Source organism: Psammomys obesus, unplaced genomic scaffold, assembly GCF_907164565.1.
Source record: "Psammomys obesus unplaced genomic scaffold, mPsaObe1.curated_primary_1811, whole genome shotgun sequence".
Classification (NCBI taxonomy): domain Eukaryota; kingdom Metazoa; phylum Chordata; class Mammalia; order Rodentia; family Muridae; genus Psammomys; species Psammomys obesus.
Genome location: NW_026596095.1, coordinates 12,177,904 through 12,192,489, shown reverse-complemented (window position 1 = coordinate 12,192,489; position 14,586 = coordinate 12,177,904). Strand labels below are relative to the sequence as shown.

The 14,586-nt window shown below is 39.9% G+C and overlaps 1 protein-coding gene across 1 annotated transcript; it reads left to right on the top strand.

Annotated features, from left to right (window-relative positions):
• The first annotated feature begins 1,990 nt into the window (after positions 1–1,990).
• LOC129691881 (rho GTPase-activating protein 20-like) lies at positions 1,991–10,685 on the top strand. The gene is made up of 5 exons (XM_055628070.1): positions 1,991–2,136; positions 4,216–4,356; positions 7,462–7,503; positions 8,758–8,852; positions 10,567–10,685. Exons 1-5 carry the CDS (start codon positions 1,991–1,993, stop codon positions 10,683–10,685), a joined length of 543 nt encoding a protein of 180 aa, XP_055484045.1.
• The last annotated feature ends 3,901 nt before the right edge of the window (positions 10,686–14,586 follow it).

Below are 14,586 nucleotides of genomic sequence, written 5' to 3'. Positions count from 1 at the left end.
GAATGGCTCCCAGTGTATCGATACTGAAGGGTGGTGACACCTGGGAGTGCTGCCCTCAGAAAATAATAAGGTTGTTTTTCTGGATCCCATGTCAAGCTTAATATGAATGTTATTTTTCAGAGATCAAGATTCGTTCCTGCTTGCTCTGTCTGGCTTCCCATCTTCTCATGTACTCTCACAAATTCCCATCCCATGACGACACCTTACTGTGATGTGACATTATCAAGACTACCTTTATTAGATGTCAAGCTGCTTAGGCCAATATCACTCACCATGCCAGCAATCACAACAGGAATTAATAAATGATAAGCTAGTGAACCCGGTTGTAAGAGTGCAGTAGAGCTCGGGGGTAAGGTTTACTATTGGTTTGAATCACTGTATGTACTGGAAGATTCTGTGTTAGTCCTTACAACTGTTGGAAATCTCAGATTTCCTCAAACATCATTTTTCTCAAGCTGAAAGTGAAGGGAAATGAAGTAAATGTGACACATCGTCAGTTACAGCATGAAACTTAGAGCCGTGACTTCACCTTGGTCTGTCACCCTGACGACCATAGAATTCTCAAACATCGGCAGTTGGCCTTCCAACTGCAGTTAGCAGCATCGGTGTTAGCGCCAAGGATGAAAGGGGGAGTTTCACGCCACTGAAAGGCTATCCATTCCAGGATCTCCTGGGAAGGTATTCTTTCACAACCTATATTCACCCTTAGGAGAAACTGGTGGTGTCAGGAAGTGCTTTTATCTGTCCCCTCCAGATGATGTGAACTAATCCTTACCATCAGCACTGGCCTCATGGAATGTAACTCCTGTTAATAACGTTTAGTGCAGCTCACCTCAGGAAAGCAACCTTTCTACTGTCAGGGAAGACATGCTCAAGGCTACATGGCAGATAAATACCTAGGGAAATGTCTCAGTTATGAGAGGTGTTTTATGATCTATTCAACCTAGTAGTTTTACCCTGTTGTGACAATACACCCTTGTTGGAAAGAGATAAGATTTCAAGGAAATATATTAAAAGATCTTTTGTTTTCAGCAATTGGTGTTCCCAATGTTGCTTGATTTTCTTAATAACTACTTCCAAAAACATAATACTGTTTTACTTAAGACGAACTTGAACTTGTAGTAATCCTCACTTATGTAGATTGCCATAAAACATGAAACCAAGTTTCAAGTTGTAGAAATTTGAACTATTTCAAATCGTAATATTTCATAATCATTCTGTCAGTACTTGTGTGTAAACAACCACTGTCTTGTGTCCTCTTTTGCCTTTTTAGTTCCCCTGGTTATCCATTACTTAACTGACAAAAGCTACTGACTGCCTCTATCTGTCTCCTTTGAAAGGGGAAGCATGTGACTGGGCAGAGTAAACACTGCTAATGTAAATATAATTTTTAAAGTTTAATTAGACAAAAATCATCAGAAAATGTGGTTTTTATTTCCTTTAGAACTATTTAAGATTGTCTACAGAGTAATTGCTCTCATTGTGGTATTTTTGATACGTAGAACTTATTTTGTTATTTAACCCCAGCCAACATATCAGACAATTTAAATCAGAGTTAATTCAAAGGGAATCATTCTGTAGAAATTTAAATTTTAGTAGAGTCTTGTTACTTTTCTTAATTTAACTGTCAACAGATCAGTAAATACACACAATTCTCAGATTGGACAATATGTCACATCACCAGACTACACACTTAAAGACACACTGCATAGAAAGGAAGGTCTTCCAAGTAATGCTTTTCACTTTGGTACTTTGATACATAGATCTAATTTTATTTTACTTTTATTGACCTCCATTCTAAACACACACACACACACACACACACACACACACACACACACTCCTGGAGACCCGCTTTAGCAATTGAGACTACTTTTTAATAACATGCCTGCCACCCTTTAAACAGCATAAAAATGTATCCTATAAATTAACTACTGGCTATGTGTTCTGTTAGTGTTTAACCTGCTCGGGGAAAAGCCTTTCTTCTGGGATGGAGACCTTCAATGAGAAAGAAAACTTATTAGATGTCATACAGCAAACCTTGCTACCCCAACGCCCTGTCCAGATCAGAAGAAGCTGGAGAAAGAAGCATGACATTTTCTTGTTCAGTGGTGTTTTGGTCGTGTCTAACAACGTGTATGTACTTTACTTGTGTAATCATTTTCTCTTTAGGAAAGGCTGCCATCTCACCAAGTCCTTATGATACAAAAATATAAAGGTGTTTTTACTTTTTTGTTTTGGCAAGTAATTTGTCTTTACTTATCAAACAAAAATTAGTGAAAGATTTTTCTGCCCTCACTCCTTACAGAATACAATCAAAGTTAAAGGAAAAGAAACAGGCATAGTGGTGCATGCCAGTAATTCTACCACAATTCTGACTAATTGAGGAAAAATTGGAAGTCAGGAACTCATTACTGACATAGCAGGTTTTTTTTTTCTCAAAATTAAACATTTTAAAGTATGTCTTACAAGGGTCATCTTGATGTACGTATCTGAATATAAATGTTCATTGTGTGGAAATACATGTCACTATCCTGGCAACAATATCATGCAATTTCTTCTTTAGCTCTCAAAATGGAGAACAAACCTAGTATAAAAGATAACAGCTCTAGGAAGGAAAGCAAGAGAAATAAAGATGAATTCCTCCACAGACTTCTTGCCAGTAGGAACTATGAGGGCTGGGTGAACACACAAAACCCTGCCATTCTGAGCTGTGGTTAGCTTTTGGGTTGCCTGAGTTACAATCCAGGCTATTGCTTTAGCCTATTAAATATTCTCAGAGTTGCTTCAACTAAAAAGTAGGTCTAGAGCAAATTAGTTGATATAATTATTTGAGGAATGCAGGAAACATTAGCCTTGGACTGTATAAAATATTTCTTAGCATGTGGCTGCTGCTAAGAAGTAGTATGGGATGGGATATCTCCTCCTTGTTTTTTTTTTAATTATTTTTTATTTTTTATATTAATTATATTTTATTCACTTTGTATCCCAGCTGTAGTTCCCTCTCTACTCCCCTCCCAATCCCTCTCTCATCTCCTTCTATACCCCTCACTAAGTCCACTGATAGGGGAGGTCCTCCTCCCCTTCCATCTGACCCTAACTTACCAGGTCTCATCAGAACTGGCTGCAATGTTCTCATCTGTGACCTGGCAAGGCTGGTGGCCGTCAAAGAGCTAGCCACTGAGTTCATGTCAGAGACAGTCCCTGTTCCCCTTACTAGGGAACCCACTTGCATACTGAGCTGCCGTGGGCTACATCTGAGCAGGGGTTATAGGTTGCATACATGAATGGTCCTTGGTTGGAGTATCAGTCTCAGAAAAGACCAATGGGCCCAAGTTTTTTGATTGCCCTCCTTGTGGAGCTCCTGTCCTCTCCAGGTCTTACTATCTCCCCCTCCTTTCATAACATTCCCTGCACTATGCCCAAAGTTTGGTTATGAGTCTCAGTATCTGCTTTGATACAATACTAGGTAGAGTCTTTCAGAGGCCATCTGTGGTAGGCTCCTGTCTTGTTTCCTGTTTTCTTCTTCTTCCAATGTCCGTCCCATTTGCCTTTCTGAATGAGGATTGATCATCTTACCCAGGGTCCTACTTCTAGCCCACCTTCTTTAGGTGTACAGATTTTTGAAAGATTTATCCTATATTATATGTCTAGTATCGACTTATAAGTAAGTATATACCGTGTGTGTCTTTCTGTTTCTGGGATACCTCACTCAGGATATTTTCTAGTTCCCACCATTTGCCTGCAAATTTCATGATTTTTCTTATTTACACAATGGAATACTACTCAGCAATTAAAAACAGGGAAATCCTCCTTGCTTTTATATAACTTTCCTAGTTTGGCTTTAAGTAAAAAAGGACATCTCAGATGTTCATCAAATAATGGGGAGAATTGTTGAAATGGATTTTCTAGATTCACACATGTGGAATAGGCTAAAATATTTGTATTTTAAATACCAGACAGTCTCTGGCTTTTTGAGATAATGGGGAAAAGGTACATTTAATTTGGACCTGATTCAAGCTTTCTTTGCCAAAAGCTTTGCTGAGACGCATCTACCATGAGCTGTGCCTGGATGATAGAGATAGATGAATCCTCCTCTGCTCTGTTGCTGGAAGAACTGGTTTTTGTACTGAGCAATTACACCTACATTGAAAAAAAAAAAAAAAAAACAAAAACAAAAACCAAACTAACAGAGCTACTTGATTCACTTCCTAGGTATAAGAAGAAATTTAGGATAAAACATATCATCCCACTGCATTATGTGCGGCTGTATGACTGTGTGAGGACAGAACACAATGCTTCCTCTGTGTCCATCTTCCTGTTTTGGCCTATGTTAAAATATGATGTCACCTTTAGGTAAGACCTAAAGATTGGACCTGATTTTGCATGCTGTGGGCTGTGGAAATCCAGGGTGAACTTCAAACTATCTAGCGCACATGGAAAAATACAGATTTCTCAAGAAGTCTCAAAAATTAAGAATTCATTTTAATTCGGTTAATCATTGGCTGTTGACTTAAGCTTTCTTAGCTTGGGTTGACTTCCCCCCCCCCTTGTACTTTCCATCACGTGGGTTTCTGTTTCTTAATGTGTGTAAATGTATCAATAGTGGAACAGACTGGAAGAGGATCCTTTTATTTCCATCAGTGTGGTTTCAACACAATCCTCCACACCAGTGTGGAGATGGGGGCTGTTTAGGTTCTGTCAAGCTAAGGGGCCTTGCAAGGATTATACTTTGCTAGCACTAATCCTCTCTCCATAAGGGTCTGGTACTCTCTGAACGGTAAAGCTATGTGAGTTTATCTTTTATTTCCCAGTGATGTTGGGTAGTCTAATTTAGTTTGACAAGTTCATTTTTATTTCCAAATGGATTTTCTAAAGAATTGGATTGAATTATGCAAATAATTATATCACCAACCATTCAAACCCTTGAATGTTTGTGCAGCAGCTTATCAAGTTTGTCAGACAGGGTAACACGTGGTTTTTGCTGTGCAGGTGAGTTTTTCAACATGCATTCTTAGACAGCACGAAGAAAGGGATTTTAGTTGTGGATCCAGAACCCCCCGACTGGATTGAATGGATGTAAACTGACTGTGTAACCACATCTGTCTCTGTGTTTCAAGCGCTCACCCGCATACATACTTCCCATGTGTGTAAAGTGCATGCAGTACTCCCCTTTCCTCACTCCTCTACCCAAACCTCCAGTGTCAGCACAGAGCTGGCTCAGCCAGCACATATACCCCAGAGTTTAGTGAACTTTGAAGATTCTTTGATCCTGTACATAACAAAGGGAATCCATTTTCAGACTATTTGGGAAAGAAGTTCATATTTATGGCATTCTCTTCATAGAATTTTAAAAATCCATTGGTGAATTTATTTGGGGCTTATCCAACATTACCTTTTGTTACAGGCTGCATATGAGAGGAAATATTTTTAGTTAAGGAAAAGTTTTTAGTTAAGTGAGATGTCCCTTGACATCATTTCCATGAATTTTTTTAATGAGGGAGGTTAAGTGTGGGATTATTCTACACAATTTAATATCATTTGCATTCAACTAAATATGTCCCAAGCATTTTCAACCATGAGTATCACCACATGCCTTTGTGGTTTCTGCTATGTTTCTTTTGTAATTGGTGTCACCAGATGTGCTGTCCAGGTGCACATAGAGGCCATAGGCTTTGCCAACACTTCTGGCATTTCCGGTTGCAAACACAATGTATGCGGGAAGTGTGATAGCAGTTAGTGGTAGAAAGATGAAGAGGCCATTCCTTGAGGAAGAAGCTGTCCATGGTCCCATGGGGAGTTACATGGGATCTCCATGAAACTCTGCAGCCCTAGTCAGGGTGTAGAACCACAGGAAAACAGAGATCAAACATCTGTGCATGAATATTCTTAGAAGCATGAGTCATGATGTTCAAAAAGCTGGAAACATGTCAAATATTGAAACAATATATAAACAACAAAATGTCCCAGGGTGTGAACAAGGAGAATAATGAGAGTTGTGAATGGGCTTAGGGTTTGTTGTTTGAATAAGGAAAACATTCTTCAACAAAATAATGTTGAGGACTACATGGCGCTGTGCATGTGACCTATGCTACTGATGGAAACATGCCACCTGTAACTTAGGAAAGTTTCAGAAATGATAATGAGTGGTACATCCATTTTAGCCCTTTTAATTATAGATTTAAATGCTACAGTGAAAAAAAAAGAAAGCTTATTAGGAAATATCATACCAGTTTGGAATTAGGAATTAAAAATTAGGAATTGGCTTACCAATTCAATTACCAAATGTATTGATCATGAATAGACGCATAGAAATGAAAGACCAGTTTTGCATGAACTAATTTCACACTTCAATTCTGTAATTCATATGAAAAAAAAAATGTGACAAGATTCTTTTCCCTCATTGGTCTCCTTTAAGATCTAACTGTACTTTATCTAAATTGTCAATTGTTTTACATGTGATTGAATGTGAATAATGGCATCATTCTATGTAAACCAAGCCTGAAGTTATTTATACCTATGAAACTTAACTTAGAGCAGTTGCTTAGCACAGCCATAATAGCAGAGCTATGGTCAAGTAGTTACAGTAAGGTCTTTAAATTTCTGACCAGCCTCCACTCTAGTCAACTTCCTGTCTTCTATGATTAACAATTTAGAGTTTGCCTCTGCTTCAATACCTCGATCAGTAGACTATTAGCCAAACTTTGGTAAGAGTGCATAGAATCTTATGAAAGAAGGGGAAGATAGAAAGAACTGGAGGGGACAGGAGCTCCAAAAGGAGAACAACAGAGCCAAAAAAAAAAAAAAAAAGAAAAAGAAAACCTGAGGCCTTGGGGGCATGGAAGAGAATGATACCCCAACCAAGGACCATGCATGGAGATAACCTAATACCCCTGTACAGATGTAGCCCATAGATTCAGTCTCCAAGTGGGTCCATTGTAAGGTGAACAGGGGCTTTCTCTGGCATGAACACAGTAGCAAGCTCTCTGATCATCCCCCTGGGGGGAGGGGGTACAGCCTTCTAGTCCACAGAGGAAAACAATGCAGCCAGTCCTCATGAGACCTGATAGGCTAGGGTCAGACAGAGGGGAGGAGGTCCTCCACTATCAGTGGACTAGGGGAAAGGCACAGGGGGAGTAAGAGAAAGGGTGGGATTGGGAGGAGACAAGTGAGGAGAGCCACAGCCGGGATACAAAGTGAATAAGTTTTAATAAATAATAAACAAAAAATAAAATAAAACATACAACACAAAAATAAAATAAAAGCAACAAAAGCAAAAAAAAAAAAAAAAAAAAAGATCAGTTCAGGAATAGGTCAAGAAAAATCCCAGTTTTCAGAGAAAGCAAAACCTGTACCTCATTGGTGAAAACTGGCTTATAACATCTTTATAAGGGATGATCTTAAAACTCGTAGCATAATAACCTCCTGCATTTTAATTTTGTTTCCCTTTTTATATTTCAGTTCCCCGGAGCAGAAAAAATGGTGGTGCTTTTTGCTCCAAAGGTATTTTCCAATGTTCATATATTAATTCCGAAGTGATGAAGGAATAGCATTTTCTGAAAATCAGTGATTCCAGAACATTACCCCTTTTCTTTTTCATTCTTTTTTTAATTTTTAAAATTTTTATTATTAGTTACATTTTATTAAATCCGTATCCCAGCTGTATTCTGCTCCTTCATTCCCTCCCAATCCCACCCTCCCTCTCTCATCTCTTTCCTGCCCCTTTCCAAGTCCACTGATAGGGAAGGACCTCCTCCCCTTTCATCTGACCCTGTTTTATCAGGTATCTTCAGGACTGGCTGCAAAGTCCTCCTCTGTGGCCTAGAGGACTGCTCCTCTCTTGGGGGGTGGGGAGTCAAAGAGACAGCCATTGAGTTCATGTCAGAGATAGTCTTTGTTCCCCTTACTATGGGAAACCAATTGGTTACTGAGCTACCACGGGCTACATCCCAGCAGAGGTTCTAGGTTATATCCATACCTGGTCCTTGGTGGAGTATCAGTCTCAGAAAAGACCCCTGTGCCCAGATATATTTGGTCCTCCTGGAGCTCCAATTTTTTCCATGTCATACTAACTCCCCCTTTTTTCATATGATTCCCTGCACTCTGCCAAAGGTTTGGTTATGAGTCTCAGCATCTACTTTGATACACTGCTAGGTAGAGTCTTTCAGGGCCTTCTGTGGTAGGCTCCTCTCCTGTTACTTGTTTTCTCCTATGTCCAATGCACATCCCATTTGTCTTTCTAAGTAAGGGTTGGTCATCTTGAGTAGGTGTTGTTTGGTTGCTGCTATCTGTTCTCTAGTTAAAATGAATAATTTATTTTTGAGGATGTTCTGGTTGCCATGATCACCATTTTCTTCTCTGTAACCTACATATTGGAATGAAGAGTTCTTACCAGAAATACATTAAATTCCTCTCAGTATAGATTATACTACCATGGACATTCACAACATCAGATGCTTAACATTATAGAAATCAAGAAAGCTTTTGTCTCTTTCCACGAATGGCAAAACTTTTCTTGTCAGGATTTGCTTCCTAAAATCATATCTCATGGCAATGTTCTGTATTTCAAACCCTCTCTTTTTGATGGAATATTTTTGCATATTTCCCAATCCATACTTCATATTGAGTTAATACAGTTGTATTAACAAGATAACAGATGAAAATATTAACAATGGTTCACTTGAAAATAAGCCTTTGAAAACGAAGCTTTGCTTTACTGTATTGAGTGTTTTGTTTTGTTTTTTTTCTTTTGAGCAGGTACATTGATGAAGCCAAGAAGAGGGTCGAGAATAAAAATTCTGCACTGCAGATAATCACTGAGGACACCGGAAACTGTACCAGTGCATGTGCATGTAAGACCAAAACAGACACTCAGAGTTCCTGACTGAGGGAGCAAGGTAGACAGGATGCAAAGAAAGGCAGAATGAAGAGGAGTAGGGTGGGGAAGAGCGGCAAAAAAGAGTGAACAGGAGAAGGGGAGAGAGAGATTTTAGACAGTACTGTGTGGGAAATATATATGTGTATGTCATGCATGCATGTATGTCTTTCTGCATGTGAAAAGTAGTAGGCAATATGAATGAAGAATAAGTTGAGTTAGCAACAGTTCCTAAACTTAAAATAAGTCATTCGTAGTAAGTGATTTTACATTGCTGTAGAATTTAGTTTCCAATGAAAATATTGGAAATTTTTCTTTCTTTCTAAGATTAAAATATATTGTGTAGTCAGGCATAATTATAAATTTACAATAGGTTAAATAAGACAGTGAGACTACCATATACAGTCTTTACATATTTACCTGGTTGGTGACATTTTCTACTTCTGCTTTGACTTCTGCCCTTTCTTGCACTTTGACTCTCATTTGTTTACCTGCTTTTGAAGATTAGCCTCATGACGATGGCTCTTTATCCTCATCTCCTTGTGAATTTCATAGGCATAAGGCTGTCTTTTTATGTAACTACCATTTGTGTGTATGTATACGTGTGTGTCAAGAGAATGTAAGACATGTATCTTCTATATGTGTCTGTAGATATAAGAGGGCAAAAGCCAGTTTGGATTGATATTTCTGTTCATATATGTTGTAGGGTCATCAGGCTTTGTGAGAGATGTTTTATCTGCTGAATGCTGTCCTTGGCCAGAAAAACTTTTCTAACCACATTCCAAGTAGATGCTTAGCATGGTTTCTTATTGGTTATTTTTTGACAAGAGATCACCACTGCTTTTGGATTCTATGCTTTTTGTTTATTATTAGGTCACATCAAGTCAGGGTCAGGTGACGTCTTAGTAAAGAATATTTGCTTGGGATGTGGTATTTTTCCAGAAAGAAGCCTTAGCACTACATTACTCTCTCTCTCTCTCTCTCTCTCTCTCTCTCTCTCTCTCACACACACACACACACACACACACACACACACACACACATGCCTGTGCATGCACACTCTTAAGGGGCTGGGAGAAAAAGAGGGTGGGGAGACAAAGACAGAGACAAAGCAAGAGATAGACAGAGAGAGAGAGAGAGAGAGACAGTAAGAGATTGGATTTACCATTTTATGCTAACCCAGACTTCCTTTTCTTTTTTTTTTTTTCTCCTTAAAAATCACACCTACAGAGACTCCTACTGCTGTCTTTGCCCAATCTGGAGGAAGACTCTCACTTGTTCCCTCCACAGTAAATAAAACATCCTTTGTGTTCAGAATTTGTTTTGTGTCTACTCAGGGGGTCCCTAAATTCAGTGCCATGACACAGATTATGAAAGAACCAGAACTGACCCAGTTTTGCAATTTCCAGACCATCCCACCCAACAGAGAGTGTAATTGGTGAGTTTTCCCTTACTAGCCATCCCAGAAAACTGGGCAATAACCCTTCAGTGTCTGACATCCACAATCTGCCTTGTGGGAATGGGGAGAACAGCCCTGACCATGGCCTTGGGAGGCCATTGTAGACTCCCTTGAATGGCTGGAAGGCACATTCCATTCAATTTGGCTTGGCTACAGATTTTCATTTAGTTTTTGGAGGCTGCTCTGATGGAAATCAGAGTCTGTTCTAAACCGTCCAAAAATCCTATCACAGGTGCCTGGATTGCAACTCTGATTTTACCTGATTGTGACCAAGCTTGGGTGATGATTCCTTCTTCCCAGATACCTCCTGATTGGCCACCCTATACCTTTAGGGATACCCTTGGCTTTTGACCTTCGCTCCCAGCCACCATTAGCAAAGGTATTCACTCTTTCAGTCTCTAATGCTATGCTTCTGGGTTGTCTTCTTAAGACTCCAACTCACACCTGATTCAACAATGGTCCTTATAGAAGAAGAAGAAGGAGAAGGAGGAGGAGGAAGAAGAGGAAAGAAAGAAAGAAAAATAAAGAAAAAAAATGAAAAGAAAAAGAAAAGAACACAGCTGGGCTCCAAAGTGAATAAACTATTAATAATAATAATAATAATAATAATAATAATAATAATAATAATAATAATAATAAATGCAAGAAAAGAATGAAGAAAATAGGCAGTATTTACAATTGTGGACAAAGAAACACGGCTTCCCTCTCCAATGATAACTATGTTTCTGCCTTCTACCTCAGCACCAAGCCATCCCCTTATACTTTGCTTCCTGCCTCCGGTTCTATTGACTATCAGAACTTCCACTGCCACTGTTGCCACAAAGCAGCTCTAGGAGCCCACGATGGCTTTCCTGGCCTCACTGCACCTGTTGCTAACTGCCATAGCTCAGCTCTGGAGCTCACTACTCCAAGAGCTCAGGAAGCTTGCTGCTGCTTTGCAGCTGCTTCTCCTTCCTCTCACCCTAAAGCCAAACTTTACTTTCCACTTTTGATGCCCTGGATGAACACCTTCCCTATGCTTGTCAGCCACCTCTCCTGCTCCTCCCAGTCCCTTCTGCTCCCTCCTCCTCTCATGGCCTCTCAAGCTCGGGTTCATGTTCAGTCTGGACTCTCCCAAATGTCCCTGCCTCTAATATGTTCTCCTGCTCGCCTGCTGCTTTTCTGGCCAATCCACTCCTAGTGCACCGACTCTCCGCAGTTCATCCAGGGAGAGGTCAATACTCACTCTTGGCTTACAGTAGCCCTCGCCAACTGCCACTACACAAATGATCCACAAAATCTCTCATACCTTGTTCTGTTCTACACTTCCAAAAGTCTCACCTCCACTGTCAAATCGTAAAAATCATGTACTAACTTATGAACTGGTATGTAATTCATTTAATGACAAACTTTATTTACCCTCCTGTATGTGTTTTCAAGGTTAATCCTAAAATTTGTTATGCTTAGGTAGGTAGGTGCTTCTCAAATTCTTCAGTCCTGAATTTATTCTTAAATATTTAAAATGTTTAAGCATCCTGTTTTACAGAGAAACACCAACTCCTAACAGAAACCTTAGGATCTCCAAAGAAGACAGATGGGGCAAAACAGCTCCTACTTAATTGTGGTAATGTTAACAACTGGGAAAAACTGCTCCAAACCTCTCCTGCTGACAGGGCTCTGCTCAAACTGTGTACACGTTTGGGCTGATTTGCCCTATTCTGCTCTGTAAGGGTAGGATTAGTTTTATGACTTCTTCTACAGGAAAAAAAAAATCAGATCTGTGTCTGACAGTGAAAGAATAAAGATGTGTGTTTGGCAATTAACGATTAAATATTGTCTTATATGACAGCTAAAGACATATCTCCAACTGTCCAGCCATGGACACCACTAGAGCCTAAGGCAACTATCTAGATAATGGGAAAGTCTCTGTCTTTTCAAATGACACATAGGCCATTTGGATCATCCCTCCTGTTGTAATTTACCTCTCTCAGATCTCTGATATTAACTGGCCTGACTAAACCAAACTAATCACCCTCCAGAAGCCTGAGGTCTTGTTTCGTGTGTCAGGTCACCTCATCACATTCTCCTAAGAGACTATGGCCATTTTCCTGCTCACTCTCCCACCTCCTCCATAGTCAGAATTCACACCAGTCTTTTGGACTCCTCCAAGACTTTTCCCTTAACTTGCTCCTTCAAAGGTCTTTCCTTTTCTCACCATTTTCTCTTTATTACCTCATACCTTATTCCCTTACTACGAAGCAATATTCTTCCCAAAATTGGCCTGAATTTTGTCTTCTACCTCAACAATAGCTCCCATGTCACCTCTGTGCTGCTCTTTCTTCTTTGCTGTCTTAGTTATGGTTTTATTGCTGTGACTAAACATCATGATCACATCTCTTAAAATGAAAAACATTTAATTGGGGTTGGCTTACAGTTTCAGAGGTTTAGTCCATTATTGTCATTGCAAGAAACATGGCAGAGTGCAAGCAGACAGGGTGCTGGAGAAAAAGCTGAGAGGTTTGCAGGAAGTGAACTGAGACACACTTCTTCCAACAAGGCCACACCTATTCCAACATGGCCATGCCATGGGCTATGAGCTTATGGGAGCCATTTTTTTTTCAAACCACCATAGTTTCCATTTGCACACTCTCTCACTTTGCAAATTTCCAAACAACAAGGAGGAGCCTAGGGAAGATCCTTATTTCTCATTCAGAAAGGAAAACAGGATAGACACCAAAAGTGGTAGAAAAGAGGGAACAGGATGGAAGCTTACCACAGATGTCCCTCCTCTAAAAGACCCCACCCAGCAAGGGATCAAAGCAGATACAGAGACTCACATCTAAAGGTTGGTCAGAGCTCATGGAGTCTTATGGAGGAAGGGGAATATGGAAGGGCCCGGAGGGGACAGGAGCTTTGCAAGGAGACCAACAAAGCCCAAAAGTTGGGCCAGGGTGGGGCTGCAGAGATTGATGCATCAATAAAAGATCAGGCATAGAGAGGACCTCCATAGGTCCCCTGCTCAGATCTAGCCCCTAAAAAAGTGTTTTAAGGTCTGAGGATAGGAAAACTTTAAGTTTGAGGGTCTGAGAAAGTGATTCAAGGGTATGCAAATACAGTTTTAAAATTAAAAAAAATGATTCAAGGTATATGAAAAATGTTTCAAATTTCTTTTCCTCTCTCTGTACTTTTATGTTATGACTTCAAAACTTCAGAATTTTACCATTACTAGAGTTCTCCTAAGCCTTGAATCTAGGCCAGATAGAACACAATTACCGCTATCATACCCGGAAGCTTAAGAATTTGAATTTCCTTTGGTTGTTTTCTAAGTATAGATTTAAAGTGCCTCTCATTATCTATAAATATCTTTTGTCTAATTTATTTGTGTGTGTGTGTGTGTGTGTAGATAATGTTATTTTTTAAATTTAATTTTATTTTATTAATTACCCTTTATTCACTTTTTATCTCCCTCATAAGCCCCTCTCTCCTCCCCTCCCGGTCGGTCCCGCCCTCCCTCTCCTTTCTTCACAAATGCCCCCCCCAAGTCCACTGATAGGGGAGGTCCTCCTCTCCTTCCTTCTGATCTTAGTCTACACATCAGGAGTGGCTGCATTGTCATCTTCTGTGACCTGGTAAGGCTCAGGGGGAGGTGATCAAAGAACAGGCCAATCAGTTTATGTCAGAGGCAGTTCCTCTTCCCATTACTATATAATCCACTTGGACACTAAACTGCCATGGGCTACATCTGAGCAGAGGTTCTAGGTTATCTCCATGCCTGGTACTTGGTTGGAGTATGAGTCTCTGGGAAGACCCTTGTGTTCAAATTTTCTGGTTCTATTTCTTTCCTTGTGGGGTTCCTGTCCTCTCCAGATCTTACTATTTCCCACTTCTTACCTAAGATTCCCTGCCCATTGCACAACAGTTGACCTTAAGTCTCAGCGTCTGCTTTGATAGTCTACAGGGAAGAGCCTTTCAGAGGCCCTCTCTGGCAGGTTCCTACACAATTTTCTTCATCGATTCCAGTTACCAAAATTAAGTCAAGATTCTGTAGAAAGATTGAATAGTCCTATATCAAGAAGGAATTAGAAGCACTCATCATGAGTCCCCCCCAAAAAGCCCAGGGCCAGAGGGTTTCAGTGCAGAATTCTATAGGACCTTCAAAGTAGTGTTAACTCCAATTCTCTTCAAACTAGTCCACAAAATAGAAAGAGAAGGAACTTTACCAAACTCATTCTATGAAGCCACAGTCAACTTGACACCTAAAACACACAAAGAC